This window comes from Lindgomyces ingoldianus (assembly GCF_010093535.1).
Source record: "Lindgomyces ingoldianus strain ATCC 200398 unplaced genomic scaffold BDR25scaffold_1, whole genome shotgun sequence".
Classification (NCBI taxonomy): Eukaryota; Fungi; Ascomycota; class Dothideomycetes; order Pleosporales; family Lindgomycetaceae; genus Lindgomyces; species Lindgomyces ingoldianus.
Genome location: NW_022985162.1, coordinates 1,787,954 through 1,807,828, shown reverse-complemented (window position 1 = coordinate 1,807,828; position 19,875 = coordinate 1,787,954). Strand labels below are relative to the sequence as shown.

The 19,875-nt window shown below is 51.1% G+C and overlaps 6 protein-coding genes across 6 annotated transcripts; 1 reads left to right on the top strand and 5 right to left on the bottom strand.

Annotated features, from left to right (window-relative positions):
- Positions 1-61: 61 nt before the first annotated feature.
- On the bottom strand, positions 62-5,897 carry BDR25DRAFT_330548 (uncharacterized protein). The gene is made up of 8 exons (XM_033692539.1): positions 5,586-5,897; positions 4,958-5,429; positions 4,202-4,899; positions 3,764-4,109; positions 2,420-2,736; positions 1,535-2,361; positions 700-1,465; positions 62-618 (listed from the first exon to the last, which is right to left on the bottom strand). Exons 1-8 carry the CDS (start codon positions 5,643-5,645, stop codon positions 352-354), a joined length of 3,753 nt encoding a protein of 1,250 aa, XP_033554775.1. The 5' UTR covers positions 5,646-5,897; the 3' UTR covers positions 62-351.
- Positions 5,898-6,251: 354 nt separating this feature from the next.
- On the bottom strand, positions 6,252-9,186 carry BDR25DRAFT_330546 (uncharacterized protein). The gene is made up of 3 exons (XM_033692538.1): positions 8,821-9,186; positions 7,367-8,770; positions 6,252-7,312 (listed from the first exon to the last, which is right to left on the bottom strand). Exons 1-3 carry the CDS (start codon positions 9,069-9,071, stop codon positions 6,499-6,501), a joined length of 2,469 nt encoding a protein of 822 aa, XP_033554774.1. The 5' UTR covers positions 9,072-9,186; the 3' UTR covers positions 6,252-6,498.
- A 510-nt stretch (positions 9,187-9,696) lies between these two features.
- On the bottom strand, positions 9,697-14,836 carry BDR25DRAFT_250315 (sterol 3-beta-glucosyltransferase). The gene is made up of 6 exons (XM_033686058.1): positions 13,894-14,836; positions 13,751-13,848; positions 13,264-13,704; positions 12,003-13,211; positions 10,340-11,950; positions 9,697-10,288 (listed from the first exon to the last, which is right to left on the bottom strand). The coding sequence occupies exons 1-6, from the start codon at positions 14,636-14,638 to the stop codon at positions 9,980-9,982; spliced, it is 4,413 nt and encodes a 1,470-aa protein (XP_033554773.1). The 5' UTR covers positions 14,639-14,836; the 3' UTR covers positions 9,697-9,979.
- A 355-nt stretch (positions 14,837-15,191) lies between these two features.
- On the bottom strand, positions 15,192-16,927 carry BDR25DRAFT_299671 (aspartyl proteinase). The gene is made up of 4 exons (XM_033689209.1): positions 16,679-16,927; positions 16,461-16,611; positions 15,744-16,395; positions 15,192-15,693 (listed from the first exon to the last, which is right to left on the bottom strand). The coding sequence occupies exons 1-4, from the start codon at positions 16,778-16,780 to the stop codon at positions 15,405-15,407; spliced, it is 1,194 nt and encodes a 397-aa protein (XP_033554772.1). The 5' UTR covers positions 16,781-16,927; the 3' UTR covers positions 15,192-15,404.
- Positions 16,928-17,354: 427 nt separating this feature from the next.
- Positions 17,355-18,359, bottom strand: BDR25DRAFT_207280 (uncharacterized protein; the record flags this gene model as incomplete). The annotated part of the gene is made up of 4 exons (XM_033684521.1): positions 17,355-17,529; positions 17,584-17,930; positions 17,987-18,223; positions 18,273-18,359. 4 exons carry the CDS (start codon positions 18,357-18,359, stop codon positions 17,355-17,357), a joined length of 846 nt encoding a protein of 281 aa, XP_033554771.1.
- Positions 18,360-18,526: 167 nt separating this feature from the next.
- On the top strand, positions 18,527-19,860 carry BDR25DRAFT_275477 (tryptophan synthase beta subunit-like PLP-dependent enzyme; the record flags this gene model as incomplete). Its single annotated transcript, XM_033687499.1, has 3 exons — positions 18,527-18,556; positions 18,648-19,285; positions 19,342-19,860. Exons 2-3 carry the CDS (start codon positions 18,719-18,721, stop codon positions 19,858-19,860), a joined length of 1,086 nt encoding a protein of 361 aa, XP_033554770.1. The 5' UTR covers positions 18,527-18,556; positions 18,648-18,718.
- Between the last annotated feature and the right edge of the window lie 15 nt (positions 19,861-19,875).

Here is a 19,875-nt window from a genome sequence, read left to right as displayed (position 1 = left end):
ATTCGCGTGAATTTAAAGTAAATATGTTTCAGCTTCCATTATAAGTCTGCCGACTAAGTCCATTTCTTGTGTAGCAGCCTGCAATATTCCATAATGCTCAGGGAAAGCAAAATAAATCTACTAAAAGTACACGTTGACGTCCCCGCTCTAAAAAGGCTCCCTTAGAGTTGACAGATAGCATACCCTCGAAGGCGTTAGGCAAATCAGCTGCGGCCTGCTACAATACGTGTGTTCTTGGCCTTCCATCTCCACCTACCTTCTCATTTGACTTAGAATCTAGGTAAGGACCCCAAAGTCCAAGCACACAACTTTTCTCCCAACAATGCAAGTCCACTGTGCTTTTCCACTTCATCACGAAAACCCATAAATCCCACCTTGCTCCTGAAACTTGAGTTGATAGTCTCTCAAATCTGCCCAATGCCTCAACTCACTCTCCTCATCTGCCAGTTCTCCACCATTAGTATTCGGATCTGAGCCTTCCGGGCTGACTCGCTCAAGCTTACTCAGGACATCAAGGAATTTGTACAGGTAGTCTTGGTGTTGCTGTAGAGCCAAGGAGCCTCTGCGCTCTTTAGGCACATCGAGGAGGGTGCGAGCGATTTGCCGGATTTTTTGCGTCTAGGATGGAAATGTGAGTTTAGGGACCGTCGAAACAAGCGAACGAAACAGGGTGGTCTTGTGAGAAAAATAGGGGCTTACAAAGCTATCGCCGTTTGGCTCCATGTTAACCATGTCGATGCTTCCGAGAACGACCAGGACATCTTTGACAACTTGCTCGCGCTCTTCCATCATGACCTTCTCTAGCAGTTCGCCATCGATTCCTGAACTGTCTGTTATCTGCGGGTCGAGCCCAGATGTAAGCATACTCGGTGAGCCTTGCAAGGCCGCTTGGGTCCTCGCATGACTGTGCTTGTCCAACAGCGCAAAATATTTCTCTACCAGGTGAGATCGAATGCTGAGATGACTGGCGTAAATGTTGGCCTTCTGGATTTCATACTGCTGGTGGCGTCGTGCTTCCTGAGACTCCATACCGTTGAAAACGTTTGTAGGATCCCGAACATTGACATATTCAGGCATGGGCGGGTAGTATGGCTGGGTGCGTTGACCAAATTTACCATGCTGGCTATCCTTGGGTTGCACCTGAAGGACATCCGGGATACCATCGAGGACCTGTTTGCAGCGCTGGAGCGACTGCTCTAATATCTTCTGTTGGCGGTCCCAGTCAAACAATTCGTCCACGCCAAAGACCATTTCGGCGGTGGATAGCGTTGAATAGGAGTTGTATATGCGTACATTCGTATTGAATCCTGTGATTAAAGACACAACGCCAGGTGGTTGAGACATTATATCTTGAGGGTAGACATATGGATCGTCGATCTCTAGGGGAAGTGGAGGCAGAGGCTCGGATGGTGTGGAAGGTAGAATAGCAAGCTCGCCGAACGAAGCCCCTAGTTGCTGCATAGTCCTATAGTAATAGTGAGAACACATTCTGCTATTATCGAAACGCAAGCTTGGAGAGGGGCGTCTAACTCACTTAGCACCGACAAAGAGCGTCCAAAACACCCTCCGTCCGATCTGCTCCGTGATATTATCAAGCTTCAAGTCTCGTGACCCTTCGAAATTCGGTCCATGTGAACCCACGGCACCTGGAATACCACCCAGGTACGTATATCCCTGCTCATGCGCCTTGTGGAGGCCCAGTGATCGCAGGATAGTCAGACATTCTCCAAAGTATAGCCGCAACTGGCGCCACTGGAAAATGTACGCTCCGGTCAATCCCAAAAAATAGCTCGTGCAAGCATCGTACACGTTCAAATTCGGGCGGTCAAGATAGCCAGGTCCTCTCGCCTGAGCACACACTTCCCGACACTTGTCCACCAGGGACAGGTGTGAGGGATACTGATCTCGAGTCTGTGACTTCAGGTGCAGACGTGGTTTTCGAGGGAACGAAGACACAAGGACTGCTATCATGGACGCGAGTAGCGCCAGGAAAGCAGGGTTGGAGTAGTCCTCTCGCCGCTCCCATGCTTCTCGAAACGACGGCTCATGTGGAAAAGGACATAGTGGGTGGATATATGTGAAGAAGTCGTCAATGAGGGCATTCATCGTCGGGAGACTGCATATTGACTCGGCCGAGAGATGCGGTGGATGCGAGGACAACTGCGCAAGCGCATGGGCAGCGTTTGTAGGTGATGCCGGTGTCGAGGGACCTGAACCCGGCTCCCCATCTCCTACGCGCCGCTTTTTCTTGATGGCTTCTGCATGTCGATTCGGAGGCCCCCGGCGTCGGCTTGGGCGGTCGAAGGTACAGGGAATATCGAGAGCAGCGCAAGCCCGACACGGCGGACCAGATTCGTCACACTATAGGTCGACAGTTAATGAAGCTGTTCTGTCTTCAAGCCCAGATCCGTGTTCGCACCTTGACCTTGCGTATGCTGCAGGAATCGCAGGCTTTGCGCAGACGATTCGGTTTGGACTGCGAGTCTCCCACATGCGGCGACGCGTGGTTGTGCTGATGGTCGCTCAACGCGTGGCTCGCCTGATGAGCCTGTTGAGCCTGTTGTTGCAGGACATGGCTCAGATTCTCAATCTTGGGGAAGAGTTGCGTGTTCGGCGTGGCAGGGTATATGGGCGCGTAGTGAGTGTCGTCCGACGGCGGAGGAGGGTATTGTTGCGACATGGAGCTTGTTCCGACGATGTGCCGGGGACGATGCGGCCGCGGTGTTGGAGAAGAGTCTGTCCTGATGTAAGCCGCAAGAATAGATTAGGAGACGCAATCAATAGTCCGGGGGAAGAATATGTAGAGCAGGCCTGCATGCTGTGCGCCGGCCCGAGAGAACAGTGGAAGAGAAAGTTTCCCGAGCAGTCTCAAACTCACCTCGAATGCGCTTGCCGAAGCTTCACGGGTGTGTCCAGGGACGGCGCGGGAACTCGTGACGAACAATGCTCAAGCTAGTGATGGCGGCAGGGCGATAGTGCGGCAGTGGGTGCTAAGCTCATGACGAGCTTGACAGCTATCAGCGGGAGGAATTGGTGGTTGTGTTCGAGTTCCTCCCCGTCAATTGCTTTACCTAAACTTAACGTCCCGATGGGTAGGTCACGTTGTGGAGTTGCCTCGAACCGTTCCTGGGTAGCCCTGCCTAGGTGGAACAAACTTCAATCACCATATTAAGTTTTCTAGGCCTGCTTCTAATATCATCCAACCTTCTTGTCGCGCTGGGCCTCTTTGTCTTCGTAGTCTTCGAATCTTTGATCTTGCGTGCACCACCAATCAGAGCGTCACTACATCTTGGTGGAGATCTTGCTTGTCGATCATGTGAAAATATCGGTCCAACATCAGCCACCATGATTATACCCAGCAGAACGCTATCTGGCTTGGAACTTCACATACACTGTCGAGTTAGATTCTCCTTTGAAAATCTTCTCAAGCACAGAAAAGGCTTTCAGATTGAATTTATCATTTATACAAATTCCATCGAAGAAGTCTGCCGTAGCTACCCCTCCTGTCATTGCAGATTCGCTTGAGAGCAAATTGGAGTGGTGATATCTATATACACAAACATAGTGTTGTGTGGCGATCCAAATACTCCTTTTCCGGTTGATTCTATTCCATCCACTCCTTGCTAGTAGCAGTATCGATACATTCTCCCGTCCAGAACCCACCCAAACTCCGTGTGCTCCGGCTAATCAGAATCGTCGCTTCCCGGCCCATCCCTGGTAGGTGGCTTCGTGGATCTGGAGAGAGAAAAATCAAGGACATCACTTTTTGGTCCAGCATCCACAAACTTGCGCAAGCACCAGCCAATCTGGATGGCCGTAGACTTCTCATTGCCGAGCGGGTCGACCTGCCTGCCCTTGACAAAGATGATCTGATTTTGGCTGTCCTCCCGATCATACACCTTGTCTGAGGATCCAAACGCAATGATTGCAAGCTTGGACGTTCGATTGTGCAAGGTAGCGTGGAGGACACTCTTCTCAAAACCGAGCTGCGCCATGCCTTGCAGCAAGTGCTCATAGACTTTCCGCGGCATTTTTGTCGAGGAAGGCTGATTATTCGGCCATGTGGTGATGTTCAGGGTTACTAAGTTGGGTAGTTCACCTAAACAGTTCTGTAGACGTTCAATTTAGCATCCGAGGTAAAGCCATTCCGAAGTGAACCCGCAGTTGGTGGGCGCAGAGGGGTCATAATTAGAGCACTTACCTCAAAGTTGGTGAAGGAATCACTCTTATTTCGAAGAATCGACGTCTGTGGGAAAGCGACAGAAATCTGCTCTAATAGCGGGCAATCCTTGCAAATCTGTGAAAAAGACGAGTAATCGTAGACCAACTCTTCGTCACAGTCGTCTGGAATCCGGCTTGCGTGTACATTGAGTTGTTGTAAAGTTTTGCCATGGCGGATGATTCCCGCAGCTGCAGGTAAACTCTTCGCGAGCGTCAAATCGATGGTGAGGGTCTTTATGCCAGAGACCAAGCACATGAAGCCGTCTAATGCACCTAGCCCGTCGTTCTCGATATTATCGTCATGCTTGCATTCTAGTGTCTCCAGCTTCTCAGGCAGCTTCGTGCTCTTGGAAAGCTCGGCAAATAGTGCGTCTGCGCCGGGGCATGCAAACACTCGAATTGATTTAACAGTCCGGAAGTCGATCAACCTGCAATATGACTCGGTGGCATATCGTAGGTTGATCTTTTGCAGAGTAATTTCCTTCAATGCCATCGGGGTGCATTTTGCGAACGGATGCATGTGACTAAACATGGTACTCGTTATCAGCCCAGGACCAGTGCTAGAGTCATTCAGCTCTCGGTTAGGTATTGGGGAATCGCTCTCCTCGAAGCTAGCATGCAGTGTAATCTTTTCCACCTTCGGGGACTTCTTCACTAACAGATGGCAGAAGTCCAGTACTTGACGGTGAATTAGCTCCAGATCCCTCATGACGGTTTGAGTGATGAGGCGACGTACCTTCCCGACTATCCGGATACAGTCCCAGCTTCTTTACATTCTCGAATACCTTGTCAAAATCAGGGATCTTTTCCAACTGCTGCAGAACCTCTTTGTCGAGCGCAATGCCCTCGAGCCATTTCATCTTCTTCTGTTTCTTGTACAGCAGGATCAGATTCTCCCCCGAGAATGGCGACCAAGGATGCCATGAAAACTTCTCCAATATGTTTTCCGGAAGCAGCTCGAGGATCATCCGGATCGCAAAGTGCGCCTGTTGTAGCTGATTGCACTTGTCCAAGACATCCGCAAGGTAGAGATCCAGCTTCCTGACATGCTTTAGGCCAATGTTCCTCGGGTTTAGGAACGCGCCCAGCTTGTTATCGTTTGCGCTTCCGACGTCGAGGGTTACTTCGTGGTAGAGCTGACGGACGCTGATTTCGTGTAGCTGTTTGCAGACGAGGCATAGGTTCTTAAGGTCGGTTGGCCGGATGACCTGCGCAGCAGTTTATTAGCCAACAGTCTATGAAGAATCCCTGTCTTGCAGGCCGTTGAGCCGTCCCCGCAAGTGTACGTGCCGCTGTTGCACCACAGACGAAGAAGCTTAACAGCCGGGCGCCTTGTGCCCTGGGCCCCCGCAGGCCCTACTTACGTGTTGGACAATAAGAGTTTTAATATCGACCGACAAGTCCATAAAATTAAGGCCTGCCATACTTAGGACAGAGCCTGAGGCGGCAACGGGGAATGTGTTGGAGAACGATGGTAGGTGGTGGGCGAGAGAAGCTCCGCAAAGCAACACCGACGGTTGGAGTTAGAGTTGGAGTAGGAGTAGTCAGTCAGGCTGGGTATTTGAAGGAAAGCAGCGGCCGCTCGTTGTATTTTTGCCTAAGGTGGAGTTCCACATGGACCACGCTGACGGGCAGGGCAGTAGACGGGCCGGTGTGGTTAGTGGACGTGTGTTGGAATGGTGAAAGGCTGTGATGCAGCGGGCTAGCAAAATGGGCCCCAAGATCATCAGCCTCAGCCTTGACTGCCTGCGAGCTTGCCCCACGCAGCCACCAGGATTTGCTGCAGAAGTATCCACCCTCATCTGCTGTAGTTGGCGGTCATTGCTACCTATTGCTATAAGACGACATCGCCATGGTCGTCCCCCTCTAGATCCCTGGCTAGGCATCGTGGCGGCGATATTTTAGATTCGGCAGCATTGTCTGTTTCCAGTAAGACAGGGCTGTATTCTCTAGCTTATGGTGACGGGAGAGGCAAATGCACAGCACGAAGGCGTGAACAGGCAGAACCCCTTCAGCTTGGATGGGGATATCAAATAACAAGTACGTCTGCGCACATGACGGCGTCTCCGCAGCTCTATCTAGGATGCAAGTCCACCAGAACACCCCTTATATGCCACTCCAGATCCTGTAACCGTAATCCAGTCAAAAATCATAGTGTCCAACTCGACCAAGAAGGTATTCCCGAGAGCACTCCAGGCTATAAACTCCCAAAAAGCCAGACACCTCGCTATGCAGGTGCAGTCAAGATGAACGCCAAACGATATACCGCCTCCATATTTACTCTTGCGATTCATCATCGCCTTCACTGTCGGAATTTTGGAACCCCGCTAGCAGTTCCGCCTCTACTTCGTCCTCGTCTTCCGCCTCACCTCCGCCAAAATTGGCAGCAACAGCGTTTTTCCCATCTTCGTCACCTTGACCTTCCTCTGGGCCAGTTGTTTCCGGACTTGGAAGGCCTGAAGATTTATCTGCCGACACAACGTTTGTCAGAGACGTCACGCGTTCCAGGACACGTTTTTTCCTTCTCTGTAATCGGGACGTACTATTGACACTTGTATCGCTATCCTCCGCATCACTCACGTCCGTAGAGCCAGTTGTACGCTTCCTCTTCTTTTTGCTTCGTTTTGAGTCTGCTAAAGCGCCTGTGTCAGAGTGAATGCTCTCGGAGTCGGAATTGCTGTCCTGGTCCGTGTCCTCAGATTCGTCCATAAAATCCTGGAACTCGTCACCGAGTGATTGCCACTTCTCATCTGACATATCTAGCTCCACTGGTGATACTGCTTCGTCCGCGTTGTCGCCCTCCTCGTCACCGGTAACTGCAAGGTCGTCGTCCTCAAGATCTTCAAATGGAGATCCTCCTCGTTCGGCCGTATCTACTTCGATGACGTAGGGTGCCTCGTCGACACGCTCCCATCTTGTGCAGCATTGGAACATCCAGTCGGCGTTGACGATCTTTATATGAGGATTGCGGGCGGCTTTTTTGACTTTGGTAGTCTTTCTATCCGGGTTGGCGATAACATGGGTGGTTTGCCTGTTTACGTTGAGGGACACTTCCGCTCCAAAGCTCTTTATCCATAACGCAAAGTCAGAGCTAACTTAAATTAGCATCGTCTCTACAAGACGGGATGAAAGCTCGCGAACTTACAATTGCACATCTAAACCTAGTGGTATAATGCCTGAAAATACTATGGTAGTCCCGGCAAGAACTTCACGCTTCATTCTTGGCATCAAGACCTTGACGTCGGGCACGAATTCCTCCAGTGTCCGTTTCTTGGGGCTCTTCTCGCCTCGTAGTTCGGCAATACGGCCACCCTGGGGGCCGGTCTTCTTCTTCTGGTACTCATCGTAGAATGAGCGGTGTACACGATTCAGGCATTCTTCGATGAGGTCTAAACCCCTATCGTCGTCGTGCAGAAGACCGTGCCGATGCCTGTGGTGTTCGCTCGATTGCGTGTCGCCGTTTTCAGCCTCGACCGGCTGCTCACTGTCTTCGGCCTCGGCTGCCTCATCTTCCTGATCAAGCAAGAGCTGCTTCTGTAGTAAAGGTCGCTCTGTTTGTTGTGATATGATGACCTTCTCTTGCTCTTTGACCTGCTGTTCAAGGACTTCTGGACTATCCCCGCCACTCATTGAGAGCAGCTGTTGCTCTAGCTCGGTTAAGGTGCCATTTGAAATTTCTGTGGACACAGTTTCAGTGGGCTTTCCTGCAACGGAAAATGGTATGGCGGTTTCACCTTCTGCTCCTATACTATCCTTGATTGGTGTTAGCTCAGGTAAAGGAGCTCTCACAGCAGAGGTGACCAGTTCCTGTTGTTTGGGCAGAAAGCTGGCGTTGATGTCTCCTGCACCGGGGAAGAAGTTGAAAACAGGCACGCGGATGAGGTTGTCACTGTAATGCCAGATATCGGCTCTGTCGTCAATGATGACTACCATGTCTGTATTGGTCGGAAACAGCCGATGGAGCGTCTTGAGCTTGTCGGTGTAGTTCTCATCGCGACTGAGGATCCTATCGCCAAAATACCTCCGGTCTGGGTCAATGATCTTCGCAACAGCCTGTGCGTAAGCTCGGGTGGCCATTGTGTAGACATGCATCTCGTACATTGTCGAGACTCTGTCAAAGAAGTCCTTCAGACCGGGGCGCATTTTGACGTAGTACCAGTTCGCAGCCACGTTGGCGACATTGTCATCGGCAAGCTGAAAGCTTCGAACGTCCTTCACAGCCTCGTAGTTTGGGTTCTCTGGGTCCGCTTGCCACTCTGCAATTGTGCGCTCGCAGGTTGTGTGGATGACGGTCTGGTCGAGGTCGACAATGAGGGACAGCTTTTTGGCACCAAGCAATCGACGCTTAGAGTCCTCCTCTGCGCGAACAGCTTCCTTCTGGCTAACAAGCAAGGCGATGTTGTCATGGGTCATGTTGATGGTCGCTCGGTCGACATTGCGCTCTTCGGTGAGGTAATCAACCTCAGTCATGTCCTTGCCGCAATTAGCGCACAAGGAGCCAAACTGGATCTCATGAGTGCAGGGCTCTTCTATTTCAACGAGATCAACCCTGTGTTTGTGTCAGCGGTTGGTGTTCGCAGCATGCTCAGGCGCGCTTACCCGGGACGGTGAATGACGGTGCCATTCTTGATGAACCACTGGCCGATGATGCCGTCGGCAGAGGAGTCGAACTTGGCGGGGAACTTCTTCTTGACCTCATTAGTCTCGCCATACTTGTTACCCTCAGTGACTACACTCTCGTAGTAGTAAGTGAAGAGCGGCGACGAGCGCTGGATCTCATCATCGTGCTTCCGAGCAAGCTCGACGACGGTGATGGGATAGTGCAGACCGGGCGGCGATCGGAGCTTCATTCCTCGTTGCGCAGGCCCATGCGAGTTAGAACGTGGTTGTGGTGTTTGTGGCGGAGGGCGCGTCGCGGTTTCAATGAGCGCATTCGGGACTGGCTGGGGTGGTGAATGAGCTCGGAAGGAGCTTGGGTGCTAGTCGCGTCAGAGCCGTGCAGCTGCAAGCGGGGAGCTATGACAACACGAACACGGGGGCAGGCTCGGCGGCAGCAATGGTTGGAAGAGAATGGCAGAATACCAGAATACCAGAATCCGAGGCGGGGGGGGTGTCGCAGTTGTGGGTTGACGCGGTGGTGGTGAGGTGTGTGTGCGCAGTCTGAACGGGGGTAGAAAATGTGTGGCTCAGCAGGGAGGGTGAGCCTCTTTTTCAGCACCAGCAGTTTTCACAAAGCGCCTGAGCGCGGGGAGCAACAGCCTTTTGTATCGCCGCCGCTCTGCCTGGGGTGGTGCGCTAGGCCGCAACCAATCTAACCCCATCACGTGATACAGGTGAGCCGACCGCTCTCGACACCGCGCAAAGAACGAACGGCCAGCGCCGCGCACCCTCGTTCGTTTCAACCCTGTCGAGAGCGCTGTCGTCCAGGCAGCACTGTTACCAGTCAACTAACGTATATATGTAACTATACTAGATGCTAGAGGCTGCCAACAACAACAATGGAATCCTGACTTAATTCGACTTCACGCAGGTAGCCAAGTAGAGACCCTTTCTGCCCTTCTGCACTGGTTTGGATAACACTAGTCCCCAGACCTGCTCCGAACTTCAAATACAATCTATACCGCCCATTATCTACGCCAGCGCCCAGAGGTATATTATGCAGATCGCTCCAGATGTCGTGCCGTCATGTCTATCTAGCCCTATCAGAGTGTCACCAAACCTGGAAATGTATCAACAAGAAAACAATCTCCCAGTCTCCCTATTCCTCTCTATATGCCGACTCCGAGTTGCGCTTTGACGCGCTTGCGCCCTTTAACACCATGCTCCCTAACGCCGACGGCTCGCTCCCTACTCGAGACGTATCGATCGACGCTCGATGTATCCCCGCAAGGGCCTTCTCTATCTCGAAAGACTGGGGTATGTCAACTTCATCGTAGTTGTCAATGAGAGTCCAGTCTTCATCAAACTCGTCTGTGCCGTCTCCCCGTCTCGCGTGCTTCTTGATCAGTGACTTCGCCCGATCAAGCTCTCGGTAGATGGTCTGAATAGCCGTTTGGGGCCCATTGTCCTACTGGTTTTTAGCATGGCGAAGCGCCTAAGCGTCTATGCAATAACCTACCTGACGGATCTTCTTCCCGAGATATCTTGCCTTGATTATATATCGCTGACTGGTAGTCATCTCCCACATAGCTCGGCTAAGCGCCGAAGTATTGACCTTTCTAAGCCATTGGCCAACACCCAGATCCTCCACGCGCTGCGCAAAGAAGAACTGGTCCCCAAAGAATGGCTTGATAACTGTTGGAATTCCTGCCCGGAGACTCGCTCCGGTAGTGCCGGATCCACCATGGTGGACAGCTGCGTCCATCTGCTTGAATAACCAGTCATGAGGGGCAGCCTGTATTTGGAAGATGTCTGGAGGAAGAGGCATCTCCGGCTTCGAGGCATCCTTTGTCTCTAGCCTGTCCGACCACCCTTTGGAAAGCACGCAACGAACGTCTGCCTTCAGCACAGAGTCCACGACAGTCTTCGTAAGGGCAGCAGGATCATCAATAACGATAGAGCCAAAGCCGACATAGACAAGCTTCTTCCCGTCGTCTCGTGCTCTCTGAATAAATGCGAGAAGGTCAGCAGGAGGCTCATAAGACGCGGCCTCGTCGAGGAACCAGTAACCCGTGACGCGAATCCAATCGGGCCAGTCAAGCGGTGGTGGGACAACGGAAGGGCTGAAATTGTACATAAACGGTCGCAGATTTGCCTGCATTTTGGTCGGATTGGTGTTTTGAAGGCCCAGTTCTCGACGCCGCCACCTATTGATCTGACCGGAAATGGCAGTCCAGAATATCGTATCAAAGGTGACATAAGTGAAACTATTATAGGCACCACCCATCTTCTTCTCCAGAACCGAAAACGCATGTGGATACGTTCGCGTACGGGTCCATGGCATTGTGAAGGCACGGAAATAGGGGATCTCGAGAGCTTCGGCAATATGGATACCGGCCATCGCACTTGGACTCTCGATAAGCACATCGGCACCCTGACAGGCCTTCCATGCAGAACTACAGACGTCATCAAGCCATCCTCGGAACTTCGAGTTAGCCTCCTTCAGGAAGTTGAAAGTGAACATGCCATGTTCAACGCAGATTCTCATCAACTCCGCGGGATTTCCCTCAACAGGAGCAAAGTCAATACCGTGATTTCGTACCCAAGGTTCGAACTCGGCATGGGTTGCTATTCGTGGTTTGTGGCCTTCTTTCAGTAGCTCTTTGCAAAGCGCAATGTATGGCTGAACATCACCTCTGGATCCGATTGTGAGACACACAATAGTCAACGACTCGGGGGGTTTGAAGTCCACAATGGACGCAAGAGGGTCATCAAAGATTAACGGTATCCGATCATGGTCAGCGCCGCGCATAATCTGCGACATGTCAACAGAAGAAGCCGGTAGGGTAGTCTCAAGCCCCTGGCGCGCCTCTTGTAAGAGGTCGTGCTCTACCTTTGCTGCTTCATCGTCGCTATCCATGCCAGATGAAGACGATTTATCGTCCTCGATATATTTAGTACTCTCGAGGATGCGAAGGATGGTGATGGCACAATCGTCGCGGTACTCGGCCTTGGAAAATTCAAAAAAGAGCTCTTCATGACCTCGTATGACCACTGCCAGTCCGTGGTATCCCATCCGAAACCCATTCTCCTTATTGACATTCTCGATGTCGCGCATCGGGAGGATGATCTAAGACAATCAGCCGAGTCGGTTACCATGGTTGGGAGTGGAGAACACATACCTTAGTTTTTGAAGTGGGCATCAGGCTCCGGAAACAGAAATATCGGGCGCTGATATAGATCTTGCCGTAGTTAGGGAGTACTCGTTGCAGAGAGGCAAAGAATGATGATTGCAACTGTTCAGTTTCTGGGAATGCAAAATGTTCCCGGAAGTGTTCTGCTGCCTTTACCGCGTCTTCATCCTCTTCTAGCCCGTGGACCCGATCATCAGGTTCCAAGCCGTCGGCGGTGTTGTAATGCTTTCTACCGCCTGCTAACATGCCAGATACTTTTTCGTAGTATCCCATAGACTCTGTTGCAAGCAGATTGCCCATTCGCTTTGATCGCGTTCTGAGGAAGCCAGCAAGTCCTGACGCTTTTTGAAGAGGATAGGAGGCAAGGTCTTGGAGCGCGGAAGAGGAGCCCGATAAACGAGCGTTCATTTGTTGGGTCTCTGATTCATCTTCCACATCGGGCGTGCCTAGAGGTGAATGACCATTACCCGAGCTACCGCCTTGTTTGCGATGTGAAAGTCGTGGCGACTTCAGGTGGGCTTTCCCAGCACCAGCCCCAGAGGAGCGGGTAGTATCCTGTGAGTGTCTCGCGGCGCTATCAGAGTTATCTGATGCAGAGACTCCCGGCGGGTGAACGACTGGTGCTCGGAAGACGTCGGAACGACCCAGTATCTGGCTTGCAGAAGCATTGCTCTCGTCTATCGATTGTACAGCAGCAGACGATTCGGTGCCAGGGTCAAACGAGTTCGTGGCCGACTCTGATGAATCTTGAGGTTTTGCAGACAATGGCGATCGATCACCAGGCCGACTTTTGGAAGGTGCGTCACGATGACTGCCACTGAAGCTGCGCCGAACCTCTTGACTAGGCCGACGAAGACTACGAGATAAGTCCATGCTACGCCGTACATCATGGCTTCTTCGTTTCACATCAACACTTGACCGTCCAGACTCTCCGCTCACTCGGGAAGTTGAGCGCCCTACGTGCGGCGCTGGTAGTGGGGACAATGTGGCACGGACATTTTCCTTGATCTGAGGTGTATCCACAAGACTGTCTTGAGACACGAGATTATCACGCTGCCCGGAGATGCTCACTCTTACAGGGAACTTCGCATCCAGCCCGGCCTGGCTGGGAGTTTCATGATGATGCTCATTATCGTTGATCATGATGCGTAGCACGTTGAGCGCGTCTTGTCCATTCGTAAAAAAGGAAAAGAAGTACTACACGTAGGTCAGAGAAATGTTCGAAATGTTTGAGGGAGGGCAAACAAACTTCGTCAATAGCAAACGTTTCGTCGTTATCGATCACTCGAACCTTGACAGTATCGGCAAAGTCGAGAATGGTGCTTTCTTCAATCTCGAGCACATTCTGAATAGGTAACGATATCTTGACGCTGTTTCCCTCGTTGTGTGTTCGAAAAATAACCTTTTGGATGGAACGAACCCACTCCTTCGCACTCGCAACGCTATCCGCTTTGAATTGGTAAGTCCTTTCATCGGTGGTGACCACGAAAATAGTCTCATCTTTGCTCTTATCCTTAGTTTCTAGTGTCTCTGCAGATATTGCATACTGCAAATTGACCCGATTGCGTGGAAAATACAAATCTGCAGGATTTGTGTAGTATGCAAGTACGTCCCCCCGCAGAATGAACCAGTATCTGTTGTACTTCGATCGACCGCGTTTGAAGAGATACCCAGTCTTGCTGACATCGTGCTACAAAGAGTAAGCTCCACTACAGCAAAGCGTTCAGGTGTCTTACGTGTTTCTTCGGTATATACGCATAAAAGCAGACGTGCCTTTGGGTGATGTACATGTAACCTTGAAGAAGTATGCTCTGCAACAGCCAACATGGATACTCTGTTAATGTTAGCGGAGCCTGAAGACTACAGTACAGGAACAAACCGGAAATTACTTCTTCCAAGCTATCGAACTCGAATATTTGCTGAAGCCGCTTCGCAAGTGTAACAGGTGCTTTGCCTTTCGAGATGCCCGCGATGCTACCATGTCTACTCCTGCGAGAAATAGAAAGACGCCGTTTCTCGACATGTATTTCCTGACCAGTGGTGACTTTAGACTTGTACTGCGGAGTTTGCTCGTCCTTCGAGATGCTAGCAGACTCATCATCCAAGCGACGAGGAGGCAAAATCTGAGACGAGGACATGCGATCCGCGACTGCAGTGTCCCGTATGCTTTCCTTTCTGCCCGATGTTTTGAGCTTGGGGAGTGAGCGGAGAAGCTTGTTCTCCGACAGAACTCTCCGGTGCTTGCTCTCGCGGGCCTTGGCCTCTTCGTCATCTTCTGGAGGAGAGTGGAAGTCGTTGGCAGTGCTCAAACGACTCAAACGCGCAGCTCCATCCAAACTATAGTAGTGTACAGCCCGTTTGCCCTCATCGTCGCTATCCCCCGAGTCCACCTCTTGCATAGTCGCAAGGTCGGTCTGGGATTGCTGTCCTGCCCTGGCAATCATAGAGAATATCGATTGATTCATGGACATGACATCCTTCCTCTTTGGTGCTGTAACATCCTCCTGGGCATCTTCGCCGTCTTTGAAGCGCTCTGGAATGTCTAGCGACACCCGCCGAGTCTCCCTCCGTTTCTTTGTCAACTTTCGGCTGACCCGATCTCGAATTCTCTCTTCAGACGCCATCGTGCCTGATTATTATGTGTGCGTCGCGGGGTATCGTTGGTCAAACTGCCGTGCTCGGGCCGCTCAGGGACGGATGAAGCTTCTACGGCGCTCAAAGAGTCGAGACTAGGAAAATGTGCTGTTGCTCGTAAATGGCACCAGTCAGACTGCTCAGGCAGTTAGCAGGCCGGGAGTCACATATTGAAGCAAAAGGTCGATGGACTGACGCGCTGACACCAAATTCACATCGGTTTAGGTTTTAGTCGTGACCTGCACTTCAGGCGAAGGCGAATCAGGTGCGCACACCGGAGGCAGAGGCAACAACCGGATCCTGATAAGAGGGTGGAAGGCACCAATAATACATAGCTTTCGCAGCAAGCCGGGGAGGCCGCTCACTGCTTTGCAAAGCACACTGAGTTGACGCTCGAATCCCAACAGCGTTCAAGTCACAGTGTTCACAAGCATTTCGTTAGGTTCGGAGGTCGAAGGGACGACAGGTGCAAGTTAAGCCACCACAGCCTCGTCATACGTCACATTACAGAGCCACAAGGAATGAGGCTCAGCAGGACATCGGTTTAAAGCACTATCTAGCATTTGTTCAAGTCATCTGCAGCTTGCCTATTAGTACATGGAGCCCTATTCCAAAAGGAAGCTAGAGCGAGACAGACGCCAAAGAAACAGCTTCCTAAGCTACAATTTGAATCGAGAGCAGTTATGAGAACAGAGAGATGGCCCGTTGTCTCCTCCATTTACTATGATATCTGGTGCACCAGACTGTTCCATTCAATTATTTTGCTTTCGCAAGACCAACGCTGGAGCTGCCGACGTCGTAGACCGAGTACCATTTCCTCAGGAAAGCGTCTCCGAGAATAGCAAGCGGGCCCACGGGCTCGGGAAAATCCATACCCATGAACGCAGAAATACACGAACCCTGGACTTCCAGGATGTAGTCATAGGGGCCAATAGTAAAGTTGTGACCAGTGAGCGTAAAGGTCAAATCGGGCAGACCATCGCGCTTATCGCACTCAACGGTGTACTGTCCATTGAACGACTTCTTAGCGCCAATCTCCTTGTTCCTAGAAAAATTAGTATTGCATAGCGCTTCTCTGGGGTGTAAGACACTTACAGAAGCTCTGCGATAGTGGAAGGAAGGGCAATAAGAGAAGTGCCAGTGTCAAGTATAACACCAGTGTCGTCCATCTCAGCAGTGTCTTTGCCGAAAGTGATCGCATCAAGATCGACCTCCCAATAAGCTTTACGCCTCAGGGGGATTTTGGTAAGCTCTCCGGTGTAGTGGTTCTTGTTGATGCCTCCAAAAGTGACCTCGGAGTCGTCGCCATTGCTTGTGTCACTAAGATAAAAGGCAAAAAGAGGATCGTCCAACAAGCCCTGGTCGAGCATGTTGTAGAAAGGAGGGGGGATCTTATTCACACTGATAGTGTCGTAGCCTAGCCCCATGATGCCATCGAACCGGCCGAAGGCAAAAGCGAGACCCGGCTCAGAGGTAGCTTCAGCGAAGAGCTGGTTCTTCACCTTCAAATCTCCAATCTGGAAGATGTCTTCCGATACGTAACCACTGAGTTCGCCTGAGCCATAACGGATCTCAAACGAAGATCCATTCTTCTTGTAAGTCGAGGATGAGGAGTGGTCGTATTTAGTGTGAAGGTAGCAAGCGATGGAGTTGCACTCTGAGGAAGGAACCCAAAGATTCGAGCTTCCAGTATCGAGAATGACCTTGAACTCTTGTGGGGGGGTACCAAGAGAGACCTCGGAGAAGTCTGGAGCTAAGTCAGCAGCGGCTCGTAATGGTATGCGACAGCGCACACGACGAAGCGCAACTTACACTGGGCGTTTAAGAAGTTGGTGATTGGAACTGGGTGCGTTCCATCCGCGATGTAAGGAGCTTTGAACACTTGCTCAGCATGCGTCTCAGGCCTGACGCCCATGTACTTCTGGCCCAGGGCCTTCGCCTGCTCCTGGAAGTTTGCGTATTGCTGCTACCAATCAGAACGAAACTCATCGCGATAAGAGGCGATTCCGACAACGATGGCGGCTACATACAAGCTGTTCGGACAGAGGGATCTTCTTGAGCTTCATCTTGTGGACACCGGCAGAGGCGGAGCCCAGCAGCGAACCCGCTGCAAGGAGGATTGCCGTCTTCATGGCGATCAACGACGATAAAAGGACGATAAGCTCAGAAACTGATGAAACTGAAAGAAGAATGCAAAGGAAAGAGGTTCCGTCAAGGTGTTATGATGGAGGAGGTGTTTGTGATGGTGAGTAGGTGGGCAGAGCTGCGGCAGGTGGCTGGGACCGAGCCAGAGCGGGTAGCTTCGTCGTCATGCGGTTGCCTTGCCAAGATCGCTTCGGCACGTGCCCTCGGCCGTGGTTGGTTTCAGGATTCTGGAAGAGTTAGGCTTGGGTTGGTGACCCACCAACGGCGCAGGTACCACCGTTGCAGCGCAAGAGGTCCACAAGGTCCACAATGTAATCACATCAGATGTCACGACGGACTCCTCTTCGCCCGGGGCGGTTGTGATCCTTGGTATTCATTCAGTGCAAACTGGCTCCATCAAGTTACCATTGGCATTGTCCATCTCGCGCAGGAAGGCAGAATTACTGCAGTGCACATGAGAAACTACATTTGAGGTTGGTGCAACGTTCATAATTATTATGTCTACTTGTAAAGCGCATTCAAAGCTAAATGGTACTGAACGGTCCTCAATGGTCTACCCGTCTACACTGTACTGTCTTCTGGGTCGTCGGTATATCGTGGGCCTTCGCTTGGTCCTTGCCGACGCCGCTGGGTCTCCAGGTCGGCTGCCCACAACGCAGAGCTCACGGCTGCAGTCATCAGGAAGAACATGCTTAATGCCGGCACAAGCTGTAACAGGAGATACACAGCTCCATACCTGCAGAAAGGGTTAGTAAATACGATTACTCTGGTACCCGTGGAATGTCCTTACCAAGTGTACTGGCACCTCCTCCTCTTCACGAATGCATTCCGTTGCTTCTTGTCAAAGCCCCGCAGCTTGAAGTATCTCCAATGCTGGAGAGGGCCCGCTCGATAGCCCGTAAGAAATAAAAAGAGGGGTACCCCGACGTATGGTACGAAATTCAGTGGTAGGAGAACAACAAATTCAATAATCTGGCGGAATGAAAATGGACCATACACAGACGACTTGGTCGGCTTTCCGAGACGTCGAACGGGTTTATTCAAGGAATCCTCTGATACAGGTCGGTATTGGCGGACTAGATCCTCATATCCTTTGTGGACGAGAACGGCATCGAAGACATCTACTTGGGATTCATCCTTCGGGTCGTTAGCAGGGGACGATGTTTAGTAGTTAGTTTAGTTATGGATCATACCACTAGAAAGCATTCAAATAGAATAGCCGTAATGGCTGCACCTTCTCCTAACACTAAGAATGTCCCATTGGCCCAAGCACTTCCCGCTCGATGAAAAAGAGCCAAGAAGGCGACTTGCGGAAGATACGTCCAAAGGAAAAGGTTGAGAAGGACAAACGCACTCAAAAGGAATGCAGGCATGAGGCGTGCTCGTACAAGGGGATAGAGAAATGGGTGAACTACAAAGTAAATAATTCCCTGGTGCCTATCAGTTCTTTTTCTGGAGTCGATATCCTTCTTTACACACCTTGGGTGGGTATAAGCACGCGAAATACACATCTCGAGCTGGGTTTATGAGGACCCTTCGGACCACCACCAGAGGAGACTGTGACATCTTGAGTGTGAGGTGCGAAGAGGAGAATGTTTTCATATGGGAAAGCTTCGGAGCTTCGGAATACAATATGAACGATGACGCCGCACTTGGAGCTTGGGCCACCTCCTCCAGGGCATTCAGCGCACTCATCGACCTCAGAATTCTACTTTCATGCTTTTTCTTTGTTCGCTACCTGGCTTGGCTTAACCCTATTCTTTGTAGGTTCTCAAGTAGTCCCATGCTAAGTTGGATACTGGTCTTGAATAAGTCTAGAGTGCACATGATGGCTAATATTTGGAGCTGCATTAGGCCGTCAATATCCGTCGACCACAGCCCATTCTTCCTCGGAGGAGGATCCAACATTCTTGCTACCATCTACCATGCACATCAACCCCTCTGCTAAGTCCTGGAAATACGACGACCTGGCTGTCGACCCAGCGGTTGAAAATTTCCATCGCCATCTTCCAGACTACAATGAAACCCCTTTAGTTAGCCTACCAGAAGTTGCAAATGAACTCGGACTTGGCCATGTACTCATGAAAGACGAGTCTCACAGATTCGGGCTCCCTGCGTTTAAGATTCTGGGAGCATCATGGGCTATCTACAAAGCCGTTGCGGCGAGATGCGAGATGCCACTGACATGCGGGCTAAGAGAGTTAGGGAGCTCTGCAAGAGGCAACAAATTGGAGCTTGTGACTTGTACAGAGGGAAATTGGGGAAGAGCGACCGCGAGAATGGCCAAGTACCTCCAGATTCCCGCAACAGTCTTCGTCCCAGAACTTATGGATCAAGCCACTCAGGAAAATATTTCCAGTGAAGGTGCCAAAGTAGTTGTTGTGGAAGGGGATTACGATGCTTCTATCCAAGCAGCCCGTAAGGAGACAGAAACTGGAAACGGTCTTCTGGTAATGGATATTTCCTGGGAGGGTTATGAGGAGATTCCCCAGGTATTTCCCTGATGTCCGATTGGATTTCGTGATTACTGTGATTAACCCAAATGCAGTGGGTCACCGAAGGCTATAGTACAATGCTCACCGAAACGGAGCGACAATTACAAGAGCTTGTCGGAAAACCAGTGACCCATGTATTCGCGTCAGTGGGCGTGGGTTCTTGGGCTCAGGCTGTCTCTATGCATTACAAATCGCATACTCCATCAAGTGCCGTGATCGCAGTGGAACCTGAAAGTGCAGCCTGTCTTCTGACAAGCTTGGAAGCTGGAGAAATCACACCCATACCCACGAGCCATACAATTATGAACGGGATGTGTTGTGGTACTGTTTCGTATACCGCTTGGCCGATACTCCGAGAAGGTGTTGATGCGAGTGTGACTGTGTCAGATGAGGAAGTGCATCATGATGTGCAATATCTGCATTCACAGGGTATTCAGAACGGCCCGTGTGGTGCTGCAACCTTGAGCGCTTTGAGAAAGCTTAGCAAAGAGAAGATACTCGGATTGAGCAAACGATCAGTGGTGGTACTCTTCAGCACAGAGGGCGCTAGGGACTATGTATTTCCACACTGAAGCACAAAAACCATC